The sequence below is a fragment of the Tenebrio molitor genome, chromosome 2 (genome assembly GCF_963966145.1).
Source record: "Tenebrio molitor chromosome 2, icTenMoli1.1, whole genome shotgun sequence".
Classification (NCBI taxonomy): domain Eukaryota; kingdom Metazoa; phylum Arthropoda; class Insecta; order Coleoptera; family Tenebrionidae; genus Tenebrio; species Tenebrio molitor.
Genome location: NC_091047.1, coordinates 15,213,220 through 15,240,786, shown reverse-complemented (window position 1 = coordinate 15,240,786; position 27,567 = coordinate 15,213,220). Strand labels below are relative to the sequence as shown.

The following is a 27,567-nucleotide window of genomic DNA, read 5'->3' as shown; positions in this document are numbered from 1 at the left end:
ATAAAAAAATTGGTAAAACCAACTATGTTTTTTTTTAATAAATGCAAATGATCCACGAAGGTGATGAAAATGTATTACTGGTTGCGTTTCAATCTTTGTAAGGCCCATTATTACTCGTGAATAACCCTGTATAAAGTTCGATTTGGCTGGAAGTATGTCAATATTATATTTGGCCTACATTTATGGTACGCTACGTATTGTAGACTCAAGTGATTTACAAAATATTGAAATATATTTATGTGTTTATAGGTCTCGTAATCTAACTTCAATATGGTCTACACACGAAAAACTTTGTGCAAACTGCAAAAATAGTTTTGAACATCTGATGCCTAAATTCTACACTCCGGGATGCCTGTCTACAAACAATTAATGTCCGTGATATCAATAATGTAAAGTAAATGGAGCAGGGCGCAGACCGCACGCACTGTTATGATGCATGACTAATTATAAGGGATAAATGCTGCTGTTGCAACTATAAACTTTAATATGTTAGCGCCTGGGGTAGTGTTTGTCTAATGCTGAAAGCAAATGTGGTAACCTAGACAACATGCTATGCCTGAAGGCTGATTCTCTGTATCCTACAACTACTGATTTCACTGCAAATTTTATAGAACTGCCTACCTGCATGGTTTGAAACAGGGATGCAATACACGGATGATTCAGTGTCGACATAATGCGGGCCTCTCTATGTAAATTTTTGACAACGTATTTCTCCTTGATTTCTCTGATATCGATAATCTTGACTGCTACCTGCAACAGTAGAAAAAAATGTGTTATTCAATAAGAATAATGATTGTGTTAGCAATTTGTTAAACATAATATAGTCCGGTTCAGGAAAGAACGCAAGGGCGTCATCAATTTATTGCTAAGTTACGACATACGGTGAACCGTTTATGTTTACGTTGAAATAAAAGATCTTTGAAACGTATGTCGAAATTGCTGAATTCGTACGAATATGATCGGTGACGCACTTGCGATCTTTCTTGAATCGGACTATATCACAAATTAAGTACATACAGGTATTATCGAAATGCATGGCAAAAAAAATATGGGTAGTTGGTGACCATGAATAGAAGTTAAATAGTAAGTCTTTATTTTTGAGATATGTATAAAGCATTGACAATTTGCTCGAAATTTTCAGTATCTTTTTTTTCTCCTTAATTACTTCAACTCTGGAAATTTTGAGCAAATTTTCAATGTTTTATATCTCAAAAAAAAAAAAGATTTTTACTACAATTTTTTTTTTTGTATTTAACTTCTATTTATCTTCACCAACTACCCATATTTTTTTTGCCATGCATTTCGAGGACATCTGTGTATGTATGTCAATTACTTATTTTAATGGAATAGTTATTGATATATCAAGGCTGCGAAATTATTCGGTAATTGTTCACTTTAACTACTTCTGGAATTTTCCCGTTTTTTCTGGCTAGACAGCCTCAGGGCGTCCTCCTAGATCGTGTCCCACCGTTCAAACCTTGTGCAAATGCCTTTTTTTCTCTCTTGTTGTGTTTCAAGGTCGCGTCAAGGTCACGCCAAGTTTTAGTGTAACTAAAGGGTAAGGAAAATTTTCATTTGCACAAGGTTTGACTGGTGGGAAACGATGTATGAGGACGTCCTGAGGCTGTCTAGCCAGAAAAAAACGCGAAAATTCCAGAAGTAGTTAAAGTGAACAATTACCAATTATTCTTTAACGTATCGAGAGAAAAATTGTCACCAAGGCCGCTTGCGTGGCAGACAATCTTAAAGATGTTAAAGGATTTCACGATGTACACAACATTCTTTGTGCAACCAAAAATGTGCAATTATTATAAAACGAACAAGTAAAATTTACTGTTAATAAATACATATAAATTCGGTCTACATGTCGCTGTGGAAATGACATAGGTACATAAAACATTTTGCAAATGTCGGAAGGGAATTGTAGTGAAAATGATGTTTCAGTTTGATGCGGGTACTCTTCCAAAGTTAAAAAGTACCTACGTATTATAAATTCTGCTGTTTCTAATTTTACACCCGAAAAGTCTAAATGCCATGCGGCAGTCCCACATGGAAAGTCTTATTTGTATTAAATATTATAATGACGTTTACTTTAACGGCCGTCCTTGAAAGCAACGGTCGCGAAACTGGATTTCGCGGCCTGTTTTAGGTGCTCTTTCCGCGTACGGTTGCACAAAAATATTTTATAAGATAACTTCTTCTCATCACCAATTACCGCTTTTTTTTCCAACGTATTTTAAAATCACCCAGTATATCAAATAAAAGGAATCAGGAATGTGATTATAAAAACCATTTCCATTTTTGACCGGACAACAAAATACTGTATTAGAGAAAGTATAAAAACTCTTACAATTCTCTAAAATTTGAAATTTGTGTCGTTAAAGGCATTAGAGATGAACCCATTGTCACTATTTGCGCGAATACTCGGTATATAATTGTTTTGTTTACATACTCGTATTTTAAGTTTTTTGATTTTTGTTAGGAGCTGATGACAACAATTTTTATTGTTGTAAAGTTTCATGAAGTGTATTTTAACGAAAATATCCATTATTATAGAAATAAAAAACTAATCGAAAGACAAATATTGTCAGATTTACGATGAAGGAGATATTTTTAAACTATGTAATATGGTACGGTGGTTTTTGGTCTATTTCTAGATAATACACGCAGTATGAAATAGCATAGAACAATTAATTACCTACGCTATTTTTATTATTCTCATTGTATCTTCAAAGTTTTTGAAGATTCACTTGTTTAATAATATTTTTTCTATTTTAATGTGGGAAGCATATATCAGCTTGTTAAATTTATTCAACATCAATAAACGTGAATGTTTCCATTATGACGAGTACCACAAAAATGTTACCGGAAAACCCCATGCGTTGACTACGGGCGTACGAGCGGGAAAGCCGGTCCGTCATCATTTCCGGAAATAGCTTGTCCACCGCGACAGTGGAGGTCCTACCATTTCCCCGGGGGCTTTTCCAGTCGCTGGTGTATTGTCGAATTGACTTCAAAGCTGTTCTTGTTGGAAACTCGTTAGTGTTCAGCCTTAGCTGGTTGCGTTAAGTCTTTTTGTCCTCTATCCGGCGTACCCCTGCCGCATCGTATCGTCATTATTGCCGTGCGTTTCCTTAATTATAATCTAATCATCCAAGTTTTACATAATTACGGATGGTGCTTTTGATGGTGCTGCGGCCGACGCAGCTTTTCCTACACGCACCATTGCCACGGCCATTTGCAATTCATTTTGTGGAATGGAATTTTTGAAATCTGCAGACTTTTATAAAACTCTTAAAATCACGTCAGCATATTATTACAAAACAATATGTTGGGTGTTCAATCATTTAAATTTCCAGTTAAAGTTGGCGTTGAAAAGTCGATTGTGAACGCGAAAGAGTTTAAAGAAGAATTTAAAATTTTATTACGTAATTATCTAAATATGTACATTTTTTTGCAAACCTAGTTAATATTGGGTGATTCAAAATAATTGTGGATAAGTATGGCAACTATGTACGAAAATGTATGTGGCAACTCTGTGGGTAGGATAGAGTTGACATTTCTTTGACAGTTCATGGTATAAAAAAAATCAAATGCACGCTTATGAAATGTAAATGTCAACTCTACCCCACCCACACAGTTGCCACATTAATTTTCGTACATAGTTGCCATACTTATCCACAATCATTTTGAATCACCAAATAGTTAAAATTTAAATACATATAATTTTTTCGAATGATTACAATTCCAATTTGTTGAAAAGAAATTTAGAAAAGTATAACGTAAGTAACGGTTTCTTTCTTTGGCATAATAATAGTTATTTGTGTATCAAGGCCCAAAAAGTGCATCTTTTTCGTCCGAGTCCGAGGCGAAGACAAATATGTAGTATATTATGTTATGAGAAGCAAAAATGGAGCTGAATGTGCGCGGCTGGTAGTTTGACAAACCAGTCAAAGCACATAAAACCATTTTTGCTCCGCACAACATATACTATTTTTTCTTTAAACCTTCATAACAAATTATTTAAGAAATGTTTAAGAAACCAAGTAGGAGATTGGGTAGACTGATAAATGAATATAGTTCATTTTGCAAAGCGTTACTATGACTATGACTAGTATAAACAACGCTGTGAACAAAATCCAAAGTAATTATCCGTCTGTCAATCCGTTTTAATTTGGATAGAGTTTGTAAGTAGGTACGTTTTGCAATAATGTACAAGTTTCGTAAACCTTATTTATTCACTTCAGCTTTCAATATCTCACATTCAGACAAGAATTTGTTACAATTTGAGGTAGGAATTTTAAATGGTTTAGCTAGTTTACTTCACAGCCGCTCATCAGCGGAGATAATAACTTCACGGACGCCCTCAGCGGAGCTAATATTTTCACGGACGCTGGTCAGCTCGTTAGATGCCATGACAATGAAGTGACACTTTAGCATTATCAATGCAGCAGTGCAATGTCATATTTTACGGACGTTTGAAGAAAAAAATGTTTACAATTAATTAATGTTTTTTTAAGACTTTGTCCAGACGAACACGAAAAATTCAACGTTCGCGCGTTGACAGTTTTCAGGTATTCGGCCTGTTTTGCAACACTCGGCTACCGCCTCATGCTTCAAATTTCGGCCTCATACCTGAAAAGTAAAACTCATATGAAAATAACTATTAGTTTGCATTTGAACGTTTTTGTTTTAACATTAATCACCATAAACATCAAAGAAGCTAATAACCGTTGGATGTGAGATATCAGCCTTTTCAGTATTTTGCTTCTTTTGGTATTTCGTTGGCAATCCAATTTGAGCATTTCCGGTTTCCGATTTATTGGCTCTTGAATTAAATTTTAAATTCAACGACGGTCTACAAATAGTAGGGCTGTATATTCAAATTGCGAGATATATGCTGGGCGAAGTCGAGGCCGAGGAGGGAATGAATTACAGCGAAATCACTCTCTCCCTCGCTGCATGATTACAAATTCGAAATCGGTGCTACCACCGACTCCGATGCCACTACCTCTGGATTTTTCGGGTCACGTGACACGAAACCCGAGAGCGTCGTTATCCGAGCAATTATTTTCTAATTAAACGTAATTGCGTTAAAATAATTTAATCTCTGCGTTGGTGCTCTCCAAGTGTTGACGTCAAAAAAGGGCCGCGTTCGATGAAACCTACATCTTTCCAATATAATTATTCAAGACAGAGTTCGTTCATCAAAACAATTAATTTGGAGATGTTTTTCAGCTGTCACCTTTGCGTAACAGGCAGCTTATAACAACATGGTGAGAGCTGTTGGAGTTGTTTTTAATGAAACGGGAAACATGATTTTGTGATCGCTCTTTAATAACTTTTTAACATTAAAAACAAATTTTAATTGTGATTTTGATTATGAATACTTAAATGAATTTCTGGTTTTATATCTAACAATAGTTATTAACTTAGTCGGTTCTGAAAAAAAGCCTTATTTTTTGACGAGTCCAAATGTTTTCTAGAACGAGTGTTAGCGAGTTTCGCAAATTACCAGATCAAAGAATATTTTTCATAAAGTATAACATTTAATCTAATTAGGAGTTAATTTTATCGACTCTTTTAAATTCGTATTTGATCTCCGTAATTTAAGTTTTAACGGAAGTTATTGTTGAAATGCGTTTTATTGTTGTAAAATGGAATTTTTTGACCAAAGTTTTTGATCGCTGATAGCAACTGTTTATTTACAAAATATATCTTCATTCATTTATTACTACACTCACCGGCAAAAAAACGGAACACTAATTAGTCAACAACAAATTATTCCCATAATACCTATTTTGATGTATTTTGACCAGGAGGCGATTATAGCAAACATAACCTTGAACATTAGCGTAGGCTATTTTATTAGCAATTTCGCATAAAAACAAATTTTTTGCTTAAAAACCTTCTTTTCTTAAATTTACCATTTTTATAATAATCAAGCAACCTGGTTAGATTTTTCTGCCGGTGAGTGTATGAGAGAGCTTGAAAAATCACCAGTGATTGCTATAATAATATAATAGGTATAATAGAAAATTGCAAAATATTATTTGTCATGTAAATATTTGCAGTTCATTTAATATTCTACAAGGTGATTCTGAAATAAGTTTGGAAAAAAAAATGTGGAGTTTTCTTGACACAAAATAATTCTGCGTAAATGACTTTTGGAGGTGAAATCAAAAGGGTGGAAATTACCTATATCCTTGTATTTTCGACGCCTATGAATAAGGAAAATTTGTCCGAATTTGTTCACTTCATTAGCAACCATTGTTACATCAACTCCACAATAAAATCCTAGGTGCACACTGCTTTGTAAATATTTCTATGGAAATGATCGAGAGGAGTAAGGTCATAGGTAAATATTAAAGTTTGTGACTGACGGGCACCTTTTACCTTTGATTATTATTGTTGCTAAACTACCAAGATAATACCTTTAACTCAGCAGCGTACTAGCAATTTTGAACAAATTTTCCATCATTTGTATCTCGAAAACGAAAAAACTTTTATAAGGTCTATGACTTCTTCTCATCATCACCAATTACCGGTTTTTCCAAACTTATTTCAAAATCACCCTGTATATCCCAAGAAGTAAATATATCGAGTCTTGCAGTGTAATTTATGCATGAGACGTGTTTTTCCGTGATACATCTTTAATCCTAATAGACACGCTTGGAATGTTTCGAACTCAAAACGGTTCAAGTAGTTTAATCTAAATCCGCTCTCTGCTTTATTAGTTCATCGAGTTTTATTAAAATTCAAACGTAAAAAGTTTTCAACTTGCACGTAACGTACTGTTGGACGGACGAACGGGTCAGAAGGATCTCCCAATGAAGTAATCTAGTCGCTTTGTCGTCGACGTACCGGTTGATTTTATAGTCGGAACATATGAGAGCTGGCAGAAGCACACTTTTGATAAAAGCGTTTCGGTTGCATTTTTACGTATTGCCGAGGTCCCTGATGAAGTTCTTTATAGGATGGCTGCGGGTTGGAAAGCACTTCCACTGCTGACGGCCCCGTTTTATATGTCCACCATAAAAATTATCAATCTCCACTGAAACAGTGAAGCAGTCGCTATCACAAACATAAAACCCTGATGTGGTTTTATTGCGGACCGCCCCCGATTGGTGGCGCATCTAATCGAAATTAGTCACCCGCCACCTGGGGTATCGCTGTTCATCGCTTTCGCACCGATAAAGGACTCAATGACTGTCTGAAAAATAAAATAAATCAACTAATTGATAACATTTGAGTTAAGTCAAGTAGTCTTTTGCCTCTAATAGATATTATCATTTATCAGGTCATCCTGAATGTTCCCGCCTTTGGGAGAGATTTTGGTGCACTTTATTATCTCACAGCATTGGTCAAATTTTTGTACATTTTATATTTTAAGGAACAAATCAAGAATTTATGTTTTTTCCACACAATTGGTGTCCGTAACCGATCACGAAAAAGCCTAAATTTAGTGTTGCGCCGTTTTAAGAATAAGCCATTGTGAAACAAAAACGGCTTGAAATCTACAAAAGAGATGATGCCTCTGAAGAAGAAAAAATACAAGAATAGTTTTCAAAGATTAAACTTAGAGGTATCAACCTCAAACATGTTCCTCGCAACGGATAGTCCTCGAATTCCATGGGCGACATTCTGAACGAACTAATTCCAGGACAATGTGTCGATTTAGCAAAAGACATTGGCATTTCACAGAACACTGCCTCTGCGAGAGATGGGCAGAACAAAATGGTCTGACAAATGGGTTCGTCGTGAACTGATGGAGCGACATGTATACCGGATGCGTTTGTCTCTGTTCTTCAGAAATTAAATTTCTTTTGCGACGAAAAATGGAGTTTGTACAACATGAGCTGTACAAAGGAAGAATTTCCTACACCCGTGCCAAAATACATATGATGCCTAGCTGAGGAAATTTATCATTACAGTTTGATGATCTACGAGGGGATTAATCCATTTTAGTTGAAGGGATCATTAGAACGGAGTCTTACTGTAAGAACTGTCTACTCCTATAAGATGGCGGTACTTGTGAAATGTTAGTTACGGTGGCTTACAGGACAGGAACCGTTGTCAAACCAAAACCATTTCTATCTTACTGAAACTGTTGAAACACGTGCACAACTTTACTCGTGATTTTATGACAGTTCGTTCTTGACAACGATCCTAATAATAATATTTATCTTACAGGTGGAGTTTTTGAGCTACCTTAGACCATTGTTTTCGGTGACAGAAGTCAAATTTTAATCACAAGTGAGATAAAGTACTCACTAGTGAGTTAATTTGACAGTTGCCATTTAACTTGACATAAATCACTCACAAGTGACTAAATTTGACAGCTGTCATTTTACTGAATGAAACTGCATTTCTTGGATTTTTGCAATATTTGCACCTGTAAGATAAAACGTCGTATATCACACGTGATCGAAATGCCATTATGAAACTCGTGAGAAGTGTCCCACTCGTGCGCAAGCGCACTCGACGGTCAAAATTCTCACTCTTGTATAATGATGCATTTCTATCACTTATAATATAATATACTATTATAACTGGATGATGCTATTTATGCCATAAGTTTCAACTTCTATGGTATTCACAGCCTCCCCTTATTTAAAATTCTGTTGATCACGGGATACATATCATGTACAGTCAAATAACTTTACTAGTTACAAATATCTCCAGACATGGTTTACACTACTTAACATCGTCTTCCGTTTCTAAGTTAATATTTAGCAAAATAGCAAAAACAGCATCAGTAACTAGGCTTTCAAGGATAAATGGAGGCGGCAGAATGGCAACGGCTTATATTACATTCAGAGTAATATCTTCATAAAACTGGCTGACTTGTGTAAGGGTGCGCGTATTGCAGGTGTTTGAATGCCTGCAAGGTTTTACAAAAGATATCCCGGAGCGTCTGAAACACGTCTTCGAGATGTCATCGTTCCAATGCTTGCAAAGACACGATCGTTCCATTCACTTTGGCAAGGCGCACGTGAATAAAAGCTGGTGGGGTTTGCAACCCTCTCCGCTCGGGTTGACACTGAATTCGACGAATTTCATTGCGATCACGTGATTGAGCTTGCTATTTTACAAATTAATCAAATTTATTCAAATTATTTTCTCAAATGGAATAATGAGAAAATCTTGATGTAAGACGAAGATCTCGCTTGTATATCAACGGGGGTTCAAAGCTCCGCTTTCTCGTATTCGGAATAGCTGGAATGAACGATGTCGAATGAATGGAGATCATGTAGAACGAGCGAATTTGTTCGGCAATGCGGAATGATATTTTAATTTATAATCCTGTCGGATCCGAGAGTAATGCTTTCTTGGTGTAAAGATTAAAAAGTTTTGTCACTTTTAATTTTTATTTTCTGTGTATAAATACCTAAGTATTCGTTGGAGGAAACAATTCCGAATTAATCGCATCGAATAACTGTTATTTTCTCGAACAAATATAGAGACTGAAATTTATGCGTCCGCATTTGTGTAATATCTACATTGCAGAAGAGTAAGAAAGAAATCAATTAAACGCATAAACACCTACAAACCTTATCGTATTACCGTCATGTTGGTTAGGTGAGGTACAAGGGGACTGTCTTTTCATAATTTCTTGTGTTGCTCCGGTTTGGTATTTAACTCCGCATTACTCTCGGTAATGAGAACTGAACTAGAAAGAGCAGCCGCAAAGGTCGCGTCATTCGCATCTCCCCAAAAGCTTCTCCCTAGGACGACCCCAGCAAGAACTTGGAACGCGCGTGTGTGCGTGTACATTTATAGCAGGCGCGGCCAAAGTATGGCCTAAATCAGTGTTTGTTCCACCACCACTGACTCCAAGGTATTAATTAGAACAATAATTATGGCTGTTGTGTCACGAGACCAATGCGAAAAAGGAAAGTTTGTTTATGTGTGTCCAGATTCAACGAGAAATCGATGCCGGCTGCCGCTATCTAAACAGATGCAATTCCGGGAACTTGTTGACTTCACTTGTAAATTTATAACATTTCCTTTAGTTGAAACGACGACATTCGATTCCTCCTTGGACGCCGGAGACGTTATAAGTACATCCTTGTGACTTTTAAAGGACACACTTTTTTCCGTACGTATCCTTGGGAAATGAATTTCATTTTAACTAACGAATCAAGTTTTACATTTTAATGTTATCAATTTCAAGTTTTCAAAGACTGCAATTGACCCAGTTGCATTTTGTTAAACTTATTTAAGTGTTTGTGCTTTTTGACGTTTTAATAGTGCTAAAAGAGTAAAAAGAGATGTTTACATATTTCAGTTACAGACTGCTACTACTACAAATAATAATAATAAATCAGCAACAACTTTAACCTTAGTGGTTAAAAATGGGCACACACTGAAAACAAAACATTAGTTTTTTTGTGCTCAAATTAATTTTTACATAACTAGCTGAAAGTTTATTAATTAACGTTGTTCAATAATGGTTTTAAAATAGAAAAACGTTGTATTATGTACTTGTTCTAATTCAGCCCATCAAAGTGAAATAAGTGTTGCTCATGTCATTGCTATTGTTTTAATTATTTTGGTTATGAACTAAGTTCCAAATAACTTATTTTAAAAGAAAATAAAATAATTAACATTTGTATTTTTTGTAAATTTCTATTTTTTCTAAAGTTATATATGCAATTTGAACAAACTCAGAATGTGGTGAATTTCTTACTGTCTTTGGTCGCTGTAGACAATATTTTACAGAACGGTTGGCCACGGCAACGGCAACTGCAAATAAAAATTACGGCATCAAGTTGCTATGTTACAGAAGTTAAGATACTTATTCGGTAACGTGATTTTAGTGATTATACTGGTTAATAGTCAAAATGCTTCCTGGACGCAATATGCTCATCAAAGTAATACCTAAGCTTAGGCTCATACGTGCTTACTAATTACAAACATCATAGCAAAAACAATTATTAATTCAAGTTTTGAAAATCTGGCATGTGCTCGATGTATGGAATCGTGTTATACAGGGTGTCCCAGAACTCGCGGATCAAATTTAGAGTGCGTTTTCCTTGATGGTAATGAAGATAAAAAATGTTTAGAAAAATGTTCAGGCTGCAACAGCTTTTTAGTTATGAATTAATCAAATTGACCAATAGAGCTCGATCTAATTTTCCCTTTACGAGAAAATTGAGTACCTTCCCCCAATTGCCAAGCAACGTGTAATTCGTATGAATAATAAAATTATTTTCAATATTTATCTGGTCGACTTGTCGGAACAGACGTCAAAAGTGACAGCTACTTTTGAAATAACCAAAAATGGGATAATTTCGCCAAAGGCAAGCGAACAAATGTATAGAATCTTCATCAGGGAATGCAAGAAGTTTCTTCTTCCGGCAATGAATGAAATATTGTTTGTTATGAGTGAAAATTTCCAAAGCAATTGTAACCTTGAGGGGTATGGGAAATTGACGGGAGGGATATGATGAATTGATTCTTTGTTGATGGAAGGTAAAATGGCGACGTAGCGTCAAGTGAGTAATATTACTACTATTATACCTTAAAAATCTAAGTAAAAAGTGAAATATGCAGGGCCTGTGAAGTGAATCGGAATCACAAGAAATGTATCCTGACTCCTGTGCACTCTGCATCTGCAACGTATTAGCGCAGCTACACGAGCGGGACGCGTCATCGTCGAAATGAAAGAAAAGACTTTTAGGAACATTCTTAACATTGCAAAAAGCTGAAGTTACACGTAGGTTTTGAACAACAGATCAAGCACAGTGGCAGTTCTGAAAGAAAGAAGACAAAAACTGGATTGAACTAACCTATTTATTTTAGCATCATTATTAGTAAAAATTTAAGACCAAATTTTATAACTTAAACGATTGTAGAATGCAACAAATGAAGTAAAAAAACAAAATAAAAAGAATAATTTATAACAAGTGTTCAAAATGACCACCTTTCATCTGAAGAAATAGGCGAGTTCGTCCTATTAAATTTTCCCTTGCCAGTCTAAGCATATTAGGAATAACAGTAGCCAGTGCTTCGTGAATTTGGTTATTCAGTTCTTCTAAAATATTGATAGGTTCGCGGTAAATATAGTTCTTCAAATACACTTCTTCTACCGTCGTCATCAAAGGACTGAAGAACAGCTTCTTCAGTCTCTGGCGTTCTAACTTCTCGCGGGGGACCACCAATTTCTTGTCATGTAGGCACCAAGGACCTAGTGTCTCCAGCACGAACCACCAACCATAGAAATACGTTATGGCAAACTTCGTGAAAAACGTATTGCATATTCTCCTGAATCCTCACGTGCACTGCGCCCGCACAGTCCATAAAGTATAAGGATTTCGGCATACTCTGCAGCTGTATACATGATTTCAATACAAAGTTTGACAATTTCGAATTAAATTATAACTTGACGTTGTCAAAATCTTTACAGTTGCCCAAACATTTACTGGAAATTCCATACCATTCCTACTAGAATTATGTTGCTAGGCAATTCAAACTGTTGGTTAAATTTACCTGAAATTCAAATTAACAGCGTCCTTCTGATTGGTCAACTTTAATTATTCATTACAAATAATCCATTATACCCTGTACTTTTTTTTAAACGCTATTGCTTTCAGTTATCACCAAGGAAAACGCACTCTAAGTTTGATCCGCGAGTTCTGGGACACCTGTATATAAACAAGATTAACATTGCGACACTTCATTGTTTATTACATTAGAAAAGATATTCATTTCTTCCTTTAGTTGAACTTGAAAACCTTCTGATACTTACTTCCTCTATATATCGGGTGTTTTTTAAATTTTGAAGAGTTGATTGTGAACGCACCACTCGTGTAAAACGTAAGATTTAAACAGCTGATTCATGATCCGTAAACCGTATAGTGCGTTAACAATCGACTCTTCAACGCCTACTGTAAGGTGAAATTAAAAAAAAACACCCAATACAAAATAAAGTTGAAACTTTGTCAAAACCATCAATCGAGAAGGCTTAATCTTTTAAAATTACCTCGAAGATCAAATTCCCACGGGTTAGTGATGTCAAAATAAAGAAAATGGTGTTTTCTATTGATGTCTTGTACATTAAGGAAATTTACAAAAAAAAAGTAATATTCATGCTAAACTACTTTCGAAACTCAAGATACATAGTTAGAACACTAAAGACAAAAAAAAAATACTTCCATGAAAGAAACAAATTGAAAATTATAATTTCATGTCCAATATTTTCAGGCTTATTTTTCAAATCTATTTTATGACGTATCCTTTTACAAAGATGAGTTAAAGTCAACAATAAATATTTACACTTTTATTTTTTTTTTTAATTAAATAGTGTCCATGGTTGTTTGAAGTTCAGTTTTGTATTTAATCCACAAAAGCTTATTGAAACACCAATTCTATGATATTCATTGTTAGAATTTATTAATTTCGATTTATTAATAAAAATTAAATAAGTGGTACGTTTTATAGCAAACGTTCCTTTAACAGTCAGATTTTTCGTATCTTTGCTACCTTAGCTAATAAACGTCAAACACCGTCACTATGAATCAAATTTTAACGCAAAAATAATTTTTACTTCAGAATATAAAATATATTCATCTTACTTTCGTAATGGTGTTTTTAATAACGTATAATGGACATACAGCGCTGTTGCCTGTTTCACCTAGTTTCGGTAAGATTTTCCAAATTTAAACTGAAACAGGTATATGCAACCAAACATACGTCCATGTTTTCCAGAGCATCTGTAGACAGACGTCCAAAATGTTAAAGCCTTCTTTGCAATCAAAAGCACCCATCTTTCTTTAAATGGTCCTTTAGGATTATTTTCTCATACATTGTTCATTCAAAATGTTGCAATTCTTTTTGAATGGAGAAAATTGCTTGTTTACACGAGTCCGCTAATACAAAATCCAAATTTCACGGTGATAAATTCCACAATTTGTAAAGAGCAACAAACGGACCGAGTAATTATTTATGGAAACAATACATCTTTGTGTGCTTTTGTCGTTTAATAATCGCGTATTACTCCACTCCTTTGAGTGTATGTTTCGTATCTGAGAGCTTCCATCTCCCCTGTAATAAGTCTGCCCCGACGCCTGACTAGTATCGTCTTATACACCGTTTTCCCACAAAAGCCAAGATTAATCAAGCACTTTTTGTCGCGTATCTGTCCGGGGCAAGTGTACGAGATGAGAGAGATGTTCCGGGAATCGGGCGCTGGAACACAACAATGGAATGAATAAGCGCGCCCTGCAACTTTAAACAGTTCGCATTCGTCTTGACGAGGGCGCAAAAACTTTTGGCGCACGTCACGCCTCCATTCATCATGCGAGAACAGTCGGCGCCGCGCCGGGATTTTATTTAAATTGATCATTGAAAAACATAAAAGGTGTCGTTGAGAAATGGATTCGGCGGCAATGTTGGCAGGCGACACTGAGCCGCCTCCCTCCCGAATATCGTTGAATTGCCGATAATCTTCGAGACTATAGATATGTTTGAAAAAAACTGCTCTTGTTTTTGATTTATTTTGCTTTTATTTTTTTAGGGGTGTAATTTACAGATTTTACTTAAATGATAGATCGGCCACTAAAACGTTGATTTTGAATTTATAACGTGAAATCAAAAAGTTTTCTGAGAGAATGAATAACTCATACCAATATCTAAATGTCATGGGAAACAAGTTAAAAAAAAGTTTTTTGTTCATCAAATTTTCCCCTTAGTGGTAGACCTGAACTAATTTGTTAGTGTTGCAAGAATTAACAAGGTTATTGAAAAATCAAGGAAATTATGACCGATATATTTAATTTTAAATTTCACCTCGTAGTAGGCATTGAAGAGTCGATTATGAACGCACCACTCGTGTAAAAACATAAGATTTAAACAGCTGATCCGTGATCCGTAACTCGTATAGTGCGTTCACAATCGACTCTTCAACGCCTACTATGAGGTGAAAATTAAAAAACACACAATATACGAGTACGAGTATGAGACATTTAGGAAACTCGTAGCCTGACTTGACGTTGCATTTCAATCATTTAAATTCTGAATTTTAAATTCTCACTAGTAATATTCCGAGTGCATGTCACATTATCGACAATTTGACATGCACGAGAGGATATTTTGGCAGACTATTTCCTGAGAAAAATTTACATGATACTTAATTAAGTAAGTACAAATAAACGTAATTCTTTTTAAAATAGAAAATTAATACCAAATGATTTTTTAATTAGGACTAGGTACGCGAAAATTTGGCACTAGTGCAAATTATCGATAATTGTACTAGTGCAGTATTATCGCTGTAATTCGATCGCTATTGGCTAAAATTAAAATATTCGAGCTTTTTGATTGGCTTAATTTTTCGAAGGAAATAGTCATTCTAACAAGGGAACAGCACGAATTGGCACCAGATGGATTCGGTCAGAATGTTACTAAATTTATAGTACATGGACACACAATTATTATTTATTACCTTAGCCGGATTTGTTTCGTAAATTCCTATAATAGCCGCTAGCAGGCCATATGCATGCATCAGATTTGATTAACTAATTTTTTAAACCAATTTTAAACTTATCCGAAAAAACTGTATCCTCCACATCTAATTTTGTTGTTAATTTCAATTTTTCGTCAGATCCTAATCCTGGGTATAGGTATAATTAAATTGCAATAGTTTATATGAAATGTCAATTGTGAAGACCTAACCTGTGTTTTGTTTTACGCTGTGTTTATTGGAGCGTGGAGTTCAAGTAACGACATACGATTTTGGATTCCTGGATGACTCGATTACAAAATAATTTGATCGCTCGATGTGTATGTTGTAACATTATGATGAAAAAGAAATAAGAAAAGAAGAGAATCATTCACTCATCATTCCGAATATAAATATTCGACAGTTTGTCAAATATCTATTGTTCACACGTAATTATCGAGATCAAAGTGCCTTTTGAAGTTCTTTTCAATTTCCTTGTGATTGAAAGAAAAAGCGAAATAACAAAACAGTAAAATGTTATTTCTGGAAGGAGATGACGTAACATTACATTTGTCGAGGGTAAAAGTGAAACACATTCGGAGCTTGTTATAGAGTGGTGCTTCAAGAGTAATAGCGTATGTAGTTCATATGTTTAACACCAGTTAGCATTAATAGGAGCCCCAGCCGCAACTTAAGTCTTTGATGTAGTTTGGTGATTGACAAGTAGAAGCCGTGGAGAGTCTCGGTGAAAACGTGGAAACAGCTCATGTGGAACTATTTAAAGAGCAGTTATAATGCTCCGGTGAAGGTAACAACACATGTTGTTTTGTCGATGTGGGATCTTTTGGTTGACGAGATTCAAAATTGCGCATTTATGCCATCTGTGATGACAGAGCCGCGTGTGGTGTTGTTCCAAATATATAGGAGTTTCCCAATGCGTCAACGCCGAAGAGAGTAATTATAATCGTGAGTTCCTCTCAGAGTTTGCCATCCAGAGACTGTGTTGTGGCGCCTCTCTAAGCGGAGATCTGCTTCCTGAAAAAGCCCACGGTCTATCGCACACGAGATACATCCAACCAGCAATAACGCATCGATCCTTTTCGGTCGAATCCGCAATTCCACTCAACGCCATTATCGTTATTTAGTCACCAGCAAGATTTGATCGATGGCTATTTCCGTTCAATTGAAGTCTTTGCGTTCTACGCCGATGTAAACTTTCCAGGATTATCTCGACAACTCACAGTTCAGATATGAAGGCTAGTGAGATCTATCGATTTCTTTATATTTCACCTGCAAATACTCATTCGCATCTCTTTGACATGTCGACTGATCCCAAGGAATGCCAGCCTTACAAGAAACGTTCATGTTGTGATATCTTTGTTGCGAAAAAGATTTTTCAATTAGGAGAAAAAGACAGGCATCAAAATTCTGTCAGGGTAACGCGACAACGTATTACCGGGTTGAAGAAAACGGTACATTTCTTACAGATTTGTCAGTATAATTTAAATCTTACAAAATATTTATATGATGGTTGTACGATTCATAGTTCTTAAAAACAAAAAAATACTTTTGTAATCGAAACCTAGTTAAATTTAGTAAGTAATGTAAAATTAATCTGTATCTGTTTAAATTAATTTTTTGCACAATTGTGTTGTTATAGCTACTTACAATTGTAAGAACAGTAAATTATTTTTTATTCATTTTATTCAACAAATATTGAAACAGATAATGAAATACTAATAAAATAACATTGAAACAATGAACTATGAAAAATCACTAAAAAATCAAAATGCGAATTTTGCGTTGAAGCTCAGTACGAAAATGAAAATTAGATTGCGAACAACTTTTTACCTCTAACGTGAATCAAAATATCGAAGATTGGGCCTATTACGAGATCACAGTTGGCTGAGGTTACGAGGTATGATTGACACGATATTCTGCCTAAAAATAATATCAGACAGTCTTCATCTTCAGTGAGACACACTGTAGATTAAATTTGAAAAAATGTACATAAGAATTATAAAATGGAAATAACCCTAGTAAATATTGCACAACTGAAGCGTGAAGATTGTCTTCTCTCCACTGGACGTTTGTTCACAAGGGCACACTGGCCGTTGAATATGCGTAGTGAGAGAGAATGCTGAGAGAAATTTCTAGAAACAACCCTTGTCTCAAATAAGCTGCTATTCATATTAGGATTTATATTCCATAATCGGGACATTTCCTATATTTATTTTAAACACCAAACCTAGAATGTTCGAGTTTTCATTAAGAATCTGAAATAACTTTTTGAGGTATTCGAACATTTAATACTCGAGATATTCGAGATTTGGTCAATATTTGAGTTTGATATTAGAATTCGACAATAGTGTGCGTGTACTCGTACTTACTTATACCGATAAAATTACTATCAATTATGAAAATCAAAAATGAGGTGTAAACAAATTTAGTACAATAAAGAACATTTATGTGATTTCAAAGGAATGAAGAAATTCTCGTCCATTTAACAGTTTGCAATAAAAAATGTTTAAAATGTTAATCCCTACATACTAGTTTAGACATTTTCCTATTCAACATACATAGTTATATGGGTATGGAATTTAGTCCCTTAGAGTTCCAAATGATGGTTATCGTCATGTCCATGACTTTATAATATAATAGTATATTATGATACGAGTCTTATAAGAAGCATTTTATCGCACGCACGGTTTTAGAGCACGACGAGCTTGCGAGGAGTGCCCTAAAGGAGTATGTGCGATAAAATGTCTTATAAACGAGATGTCATACAGTATTTTTTTTACTTTGCCACTTTTTCAATGAAAAAAAATAATTTAAAATTTAAAACCGTTAAAGTTGAAGGATTCCACCCAAGGTCACGTCTGCGGTCTGCCGCGACACCACAGTATCCGTCAAAATTAAAAAATTAAATTTCACAATTTTTAGTATTATCATTATATCACGCCTTTTCCTATTACGATACGCAAAACAGTATCGTAATAGCATCAGTACGAACGCAAAGTAGAAAAAGTATAATATAAATCTTTGTTGCTGGATACCTATGATCATTTACGAGTACACTCTTTCAGTTAGTTACTAAGGGGGTCATTCACGAAACCCGGTAAGGCTCGATAAGTCAATGCAAATTCAAAACCATGACAACTGATATTGTTGAAGCATTGTATTTGCCGTTTCGTTAACGATTTGCAAATTATCTGAGTTTCGTGAATCTACCCCTAAATAAATTATTACAGTAAGTTTTGTAATAATCAACTGATAGATCTATTTGTTGATGATATATTTATAAAAATGTGACTTGTTATGTAAAACGCATTTTGGGGTCTTTTGTCGTATTCCACGCACGAATTAAATTAAAAATTAAGGCTCTGGCCTGGACTACAAGCCATTCATTGAGAGCCGTTAGCATACACTGCGCGTTTACGCATTAACACAACTTGTTTTTTGATCGAAATAGAACTGTAGATTAAGCAGAAATTCAGTAAAGCTTTATTAAGGGGAGTAGAGCATTTTAACGAGGTGGATCGGCCGACTTATCTTGAGTCCGCTTTCCACAAATCGCATCTGTAACAGCGGCTCATAAAAAATAAGCATCTATTACTGAAATGTGTACTTTTGCTGCGCTTAGCGTCAGCAATTTAAATGTAAAGTATCCCCAAAAAAATCTGCTGTCGTATTTTAGACGTCGTTCAACTTTCCGGCATTATGAACATGACGTCTGCCGTTAAAGCTCTAACGTTTTAAATTTTTTTGGAGCTACCTGAAGTGAATAATATTTCTTTATTGTGTAGTAGGCATTTTTAGAAAATATTAAAGCTGTAAAAATGGATAGTTTCAGTACGAAAAAAAAACTATCGACATAGGATGATAAAGTGGAGCTTTCCAGGGCGGTTCTTTATTAGGGACAGAAGAAAGTCCAACAAAAGTAGATAATTTTCCAATGAAAAAGTTCAGAAAAGTATCTAAAGAGTAAAGCGAAGTAAAAGGGAGAAGGATTCGAGATAATGTATACAAGAAAGTTGTGTGGAAATTGTTAAAGTTGGGAAACTGCTGCATGCGATGTTTTCTTAGAAAATTGAGTAGCACCGGAAGATGAATATTTCAGGCCTGCCAACCGCTCCTCAACGTCCTCAGTAAACGTTGCATAAATACGTCGTTGCCACAACTACATAACATCCTCGAAATGTTCATAACTTTTCTTAAAAGGCGGTCGTTATACATACTCCTCTTAAAATGATAAATTAAACCGACTAGTGGGTTTGTTATAGATGTTATTCATTTTTAGTGTACGCAACTTCAAAATGACAATCAATTTTTTGTAGATACATCATGCATCCAAGTACAATTAAATCAGCAAAATGTTTTAGCATTTTTAGTCTGACAAATTCATCTACACAAAATATTTTCCTGTGAAATATTTTACAACGGATTGATTGTTAAATTGCGCAGCGAGAAGTCAAACTCAGCAAGCAAATTGTTTAAATATTTTTTATCATTGTTAATAATATTTAACGAGTATCTAAAGAATTAAATTAAATTTGAAAAATTCGTTCTAAGAAAATTTAAATATACAGGGTGAAATTGAAATGCATCAAAATATATAAACCATAGTATCTTCAATAAGTGAATAAACCGAAAATGAAGTGGTGAAACATTTTATATTCATAAAGTCCAATTTAACTTAATTCCATCTCGAACCAGATGGTTCTGGAAGCTTTAATAAATCGAAACAAGAATAGAATAACAAAACCTTACTAGGAATGAGATAGCCCAGATACACTTTAAATACACAGAGTCGCAAAATGCCTAAAAAAAGTAAAAATGAATGAAAACCAAAAATTTTTTGCACCTTCTTTGCATTGCACATTGCTTCTTTCTAATGTGATATTGGTGGCCTACTCAAAATTGTGTGCTTAAACTGTACATGGTATTTCTACCCTCATACGGAGGTATAGCCTAAAACTGAATGCATGTGATGTTCATAAACGGTTTGAAGAATCTAGGGTTTTAATAATCTGATGTACAGTTGTGTTCATTAAAGTGTTGTACAGCTATTTTAGGGTTGTGAGTATCGGATTTAAAAATTCAGAACATCACCATGGATGTGTCTTTGTCTTTATGTGGAATTTGTTTTTGCTATTTTTGTGTTCAACAAGCATTAATACGTGTTGTTAGGAAGCTTTTTTGAACTGTACGAAATCATGTACAAATTCTGTACAACACCTTTTTGAACACAACTGTATATCTGTTTCACCCTGTATATTTATCTATGGAAAACGAGTATCAACTGTTTGTTTTGTTGATTTGTTCACGGTATGTATCTCAGGAAACGAACACGAAAATAATTATTCCGTTGGTTTATTTCCTTTGATTCCGGTAAAACTTTTTACCAGCCTAGAACCGTAAAGTTCTATTTCCCGGATTGAAATTACTTCTGCAAAGATAGTATGAAATAAATTGATTTTCTAATTACATATTTTATTTCATTCCCATTACAATGCTTTTGACAATCATTACTGTTTCATTTCTTTCCTTAAAAAAGTAATTTATTATCTCTGAGAATTCACATTAAAAAAAAAACGAAGGATTTTTTTTCATGTTTTTTATTTTTATCCAGGGGGGAGGGGAACTGTCCAGTGTTTATCGTACTCAATTAGCTGGAGACTCCAATGTCGAGTCAAAACCATTGTTAAGAGAAATTAACAGTTTTCCATAGATTCACGTAAATCAGCGATATAAACTTATAACAAGGTACCGAAATGGAAGTGAGATCAAATTTTATACAGGATTATTCACGTGAGATGATGAGCCTAACCAGGGGCTCGTTGCACAATATTGAAGAATTTACAAGTTACAAAATACAAGTTGCAAGTTATTAGTTATTAGTACCAATAGATTTTGTTGCACAGTTGTCTTAGTTCGAGTTGTAAATTCTGATATATTTTATTAGAAAAAAAAATTTACCAATACGCGGCCTGGTAAAAATGCAACCCAAAATACGATTTATAAAGCTATCTCGATCCCTATTACATTATCATAATGCACATAAAACAGAGATAGCTTTTAACGTCAGCCTAATGAATGTCAAGTTCTGACAGAAAAATACCTCTCCCAACAAAGTATGATTTAGTAACAATAATAAGCAATTAAAATCGGGTAAATAGGATCATGTCGGTTCTGTCGTCGTTCTAAAACATTTTCAGGTACTAAATATTAACGAAAATTGCAATGACAGATATATCTTTCAAACTTACTTCTTGGATTCTTGTTTTAATTTTTAAATACCAAAACACAACGTAGTTTGGGTTGCATATTTACCTGGTCAGGCTCGTCATCTTACGTGAATAATCCTGTATAACATAACGATAATAATATTCGGTTTTAGCACAGATAATTAGAAAGACCAGCACGATTGTGTCGATAATAGTATATTATGATACAAGTTTATAAGGAAGCCTTTAAAGCGACGAGTTTAAGAGCACGAAGCGCAGCGGAGTGCTTTTTACGTCGCAAATGCTTTAAAGGCCCTTATAAACGTGTATCATACGCTATTTTTTCTTATACCTGCACTACAATCTGAAAATTATAACAATAAAAGTAAATTGAAATACATTTTCCAAAGTAATCTTGTGTATAAATGTGTATTTATCATTGTTTAAAATGTACGTGAATTTGTTGTTATTTAGGCAACCTTTAAAGCTTTATAGTGTTTTAAAGGCCCTTTTTCGCCCGCATTTCAGTGTCACAAACAGGGATTACGATTCAGGTATCATAAAAAATAATATACTCCCATTTAGCAATAAATTACTAACTAAATTGAAAATTTGGGACCATATTATTATCTTCAAAATAAGTTCCGTTTTAATTTCATAGTTTCTCTAATTGTTCAGTTAATAATAACGTGAATTATTTTATCACTTGATAATACATAGTTATTTGTATATCAAGGCTGCGAAATCGTACTTTGACGAACCGAGAGAAAATTTGTCGCCGAGGTCGCTTGCTGCCGAGGGAAGACAATCTCGAGATCGTCAAAAGATTTCGTAGCCAAGGTGTACACAACATTTTGTGTGCAACCAAAAATTTGTAATTATAAAATGAACAAGTAAAATTTCCACTGTCAATAAAAATAGAGTCGGTTTACATGTCGCCATGTTGCTATAGAAACGACATAAATAAAACAATTCGTTTTGAAAAAAAATAGTAGAAATGTTGGAAGAAAATTACAATGTTTCAGTTCCGCGTACATACTCATCCAGAGTTAAAAAATATTATAATTTGTGCAGTGGCTAATTTGATACCTGGAAATCTATACGGCAGTATGAAAAATGTTACAGTGACTTTGAGATTGGTGTAACATTGGTGTAATATTGTATTGGCTTACCTATTTACTGGAATTTATTTATTGTGGAAGGTAAATGTTAAGTTCTGTTATGATAAGTTGAATCATCTGCTCCTTTTTAGGTTATTTTAATCGTGGGAATATCAGGGGCTGTGCGAAGAGACAAATTAACCAAAATGTCTGTTGATGACATGCAGGATATGTTACTAGTTACTAGATATTTTGATCGATGAAAAATTAACCTAGTTTACACGTGTCTGTTGTAGATAGATCGATAATTAATGGGGGATTTGTCTTACCGACCCCTACTCTTTGAGGCGGCTCCATTTGAAATTGGCGGAAATTTCAAACCGGATGAAAATTCTGTACTAATAGTGGCCGTTCCTGACACAAAAACTGGCATAAATCAAACTTTACCTGTAACCAATCCAGATTTTGTAGATTTGTAGAAATATGGAGACAGATATGTTGTAATTGTGATAATAAATTATAAATATAAAAATGACTTTTACTTTTACGGCCGTCGTCAAGGCAACGGCTGCGAAATTCTATTTCGGGGCCTGTTCTAGGCACGCGAAGTGCTCATTTTTTTATGATTGATATTTTTAGGATTTCTAATTTAAACTCATTAAAATGATCTTGTTGAAATGCACCTATTAAAATATTCATTACAATGTATATTTTGGCAGGACAGTTATTGCTCATTTACATGAGTTAGTTAATAAATATACTCGTATTTTTAATCACCTACAGAGCATACACATTTTATCCTCAACATATATTATTGGTACGGCTCGTAGTTGCTTCTGAGGGTATCTATAATCCCTATTATCGTTGTTATTAACCCGAGCAAATCGCAATCTAAAGGACCGTTTATATATTCCATTTGTGATAGATGTGCGGTTCACGTGTGGTGCGGTTGCTGCGTCAGCGCATTCAGAATTTATGTTGGGTACTGATCGAAACGACGCAATCCGGCCAGGTCGATTGATTAACATCCGATGGACATTGTGCATTCGTTGCCGCCATTCGTTTTCGATGATGACAAAAGTGCGTCGTGCCATTATGGTCGCCTGGGCGCCCATTGTATTTCTGAAACACGAATTTTGACTTTGTCTTCCGTGTTTATGTAAATATGGTGACTGCCACATATCAAAACTACAAAACCGCCGACTACGGAACAGTTTTGCAAATTTGGTGGATGCGCCGGGCGAGACACACAACATGCCAGTACTAATACATTTTGATGCAAAATTTTTCTTGCGGGATTTTACTCATGTGAAAGCCACAATGAACGAGGCCAGGAGGTATATTTCACTTTCGGTAATTAATCTTGTGTTGTCGTCGTGTTACCAATCACATAAACGAAGAGACCCTCGGCAACCTGTAACGTACTTTTGAGGATACACGAAGAGCATTTAACGAGCCAATCGAATTAGACACCTAAATTATGTGGGCTAATGGCAATGATTCAATCGGGCGGGTGCATGGCCATCAATGCGAAACCTTAACGGCCCAACAAAATCCACTGTTTTTATTGATTACGACGCAATTTTCTCGAGTTACGAATCGTTCAAGAATATAAATAAAACAAGAAATATATATCATAAAAATGAACGCCGTAGGCACATATAAATAGCAAATTAGATTTGTGAACGAGAGTAAAGCATAGTTTTGTTGCACATAAAATATGCACCCTTCGCTTTTACCAGCGAAAGAATGAAATGTGCTCAGCTGAGATTAATTGGACGTAAGAACGAAGATGTTACGGTCACCAAGCGGCGTGCGTTCAACGAAGCGATTTCAGGGACAAACTGAATTTATCGGATAATTTAATTTGCTCGCTGAGACTCATTTCCATTTCGTCGTAATTTTTCTTGACGCTCGCCCTTTTCGGATTCGATTCGATTATGCATGCGTTTACGATTGCTCTTTCAACTAAACAAACGGAAAACTAAATCAACAGTTAACCGCTTCATTCCACAATAAAAATATTATGCTAAATTGCGAAAAAAAAACTAGTTTCATTTTTCAGAAATGTTTTAAATGGAGAAATGCGAAAGAAATACAGGTATCTGCATTGTTGATGCTGAATTAAACAGTGCATAAATACATTATATTAATTGCCTAGTTGTTTATTATTTGGAAATGTAGTATAAAATTCCAGTTCTATTGTAAGAGACAGAAAATTCCATTAATACTCTTGACTGACAAAAGGAGTAGTTCCGACACGGAATGTATTTTTCTTGGAATATAAATAAGTATTTAGGTGCGTAATTACGTGACTGGCAACTGAGTCACTATAACTTGAAATACCGACTGCTATTTTAAAAATGACAAGAAACTTTATGAATCATAAGCCTCTTTTGAACAGTTGAAAAGTTTTTATTGTCAAGACTTATTTCATTTCAACATTAATTTTAACTTAAAAAAATTATTATTTTTGAAAAACAAATTTAAAACTTTCATATTCAAAATTAATGGATCAGAAAGTAGTTTTTTTTATAATTTGACAAAAAAGATGTATCTCATTTTTTAAATACACTTGTACTATTGCGGGCAAAAAGGTGGGACATCACACATCAACATTACTGTTTTGACTTTGAATTGATTGACGTCGTAAAGTATTGTGGGTTGTAGGGAATGAGTGTAAGTAAGCACGTAGTGAACATTTATTTAATCCAAAGTCCCAATCAAAATCTACCTTTATTAAAAGAAGAGGGCATTTGGAAAAGGAAAATAGGAGTATAAAATAAATTTTTAAACTGTCTTTACGTATGATACAGAACTGGATATCAAATATAGAGTGGCTACGAAAATTGTAGTCACTTTTCTTCATATTGCCAAGAAAAAAAATTGAGGATAGAAAAAATATCTTAAATATATAAAACAAAGTCGGCTTAGTTACACCATTTATAACTCAAGAACGACTGGACAGATTTTTATGATCATTGATTGTTGGATTTGTCTCCGCTCCGAATAGTAGGCAAATCATCGGAAAAATTCAGGAAAAAAAATATGAAAAAAATTCATTTTGAAAGGTTATGTCATTTGTTATTGTGCACGCATTAACAATAATCAATCCAATCGGTAATTTTGGACTGTGTGTTTGATTTTCAGCTATAATATAACTAGTGGTATGATTATTATTGATGATATTATGAGTGAAATTGAACTGGAGATTTCACGAGTCCGAAGGACGAGTGAAATGTTCTGCTTCAATTTCACGAATTTAATATCATCAATGATTAAGCATACCATGTGTTATATTCGATGAGACAATATAATGAATGAAATACAAAATTTTCAATCAAAAATCGTAACGACGAAAGTACATAACATTTTTTTAATTATTATCGCTGTGATAGCCATGCAACTAAGGGCTTTATGCGTTTTCATTGGATCATTCATGATCACGTGATACATGAATTATATTGTCCAGATAATAAGTTAACACAACATTTATTGATTCTGAGGCGGTACGAAGTATTTAATTAAATGGCAACATCAAATTCAATATTCAATGTCACTGTCAACTTAAAATTATGAATTTCAATATGGAGCAGCGAATAAATTTAAATCAAATGTTGAAAAGTCCTGGTAGAGAAGGTCGCTCTGGTAGAACAGTAGCTGTAAGAGTGCAGGATCATTAGCGTGCAACATATCCTAATCGGCTACAACCAGCATTTAGCTACATACTTTGAAAGCGTAGTTACGTAAAAAAAAACAATGTTGCCAGCAATTCCATTTCATTTTTTTTTTGGTAGTTCCGTCTTTTGGGTGAACCGTGAACGTACATTTCGCGCACTAGTGCTTCAAAATCATTCAAAATATATTCGGCTTTTTGGGCATTCTGAAAATAATTTGACAGTAATAACAAAATCTGGTTTACAAAACGCTATTTCTCCAATTTAGATGTTGAAAATTTCAAAAGAGTGAAAATAAATCACTATTAATTTTTTGGCAAGCCCATTGAAAGCGTAGTTACGTAAAAAAAAACAATGTTGCCAGCAATTCCATTTCATTTTTTTTGGTAGTTCCGTCTTTTGGGTAAATGTGGAAAAGTGAATCCAATTTTCGTAGCCAGTCTGTACAACAAAAAAAAAAAAAAAATAAAGACACACAATATTTGACAAAACGAAGGATATTTGCACGTATTTAGACTTGCCAAATTTGTCACGACTTATTACTTACATAAGTTTACATTAGCAAAATTTACTGTAAGTTGCATGCAGCTTAGTTTACGAGTTTACGTGAATAAAATTTACAAATGTAATACGGTGCGATCAACAATTACTTAGATAAGGGGCGGTTATGTCTTTGACAGTGTCAGATTTTTCGTATCTTTGCTAATTCAACTAATAAACAAAAAACAACTGTCATTATGAATCAAATTTTAACGCAAAAATGGTGTTTACTTCAGAACATGAAAGATTCATCTTACTTTTGTAATGGTGTTTTCATTAACGGAGAATGGACATACAGCCCTGTTGCGTGTTTGGCCGAGTTTCGGTGAAAAATTCGAAATTTAAATTGAAACAGTATATGCAACCAAAAATACTTCCATCTGTCGACATACGGCCACAATCTCAAAGCCTTCTTTGATCTAAATAATTGTTGATTGTACGGTACAAGTGTAGCACACTTCTGGTAGTGTGTCAATGTTGTTGACAATTTGAAAATTGGATTATTTCAGTCTAGAAGTCTGGAAAAAAGACAAAAATGTTTTGACATGCTGGAGTAGATTACCTTCAGTTTTATGTTTTTG

The 27,567-nt window shown here is 34.5% G+C and overlaps 1 protein-coding gene across 2 annotated transcripts in view; it reads right to left on the bottom strand.

Annotated features, from left to right (window-relative positions):
• Positions 1-27,567, bottom strand: part of LOC138124155 (uncharacterized) — a 233,729-nt gene that overhangs the window by 47,376 nt on the left and 158,786 nt on the right. For both annotated transcript variants that reach the window (XR_011157033.1, XM_069039091.1), the window contains exon 2: positions 622-750. Coding sequence is in view for 1 of the 2 variants with exons in the window: in XM_069039091.1 (XP_068895192.1) it covers positions 622-750 (129 nt within the window). In the remaining variant the exon portion in view is untranslated. The remainder of the gene's footprint in view (positions 1-621; positions 751-27,567) is intronic.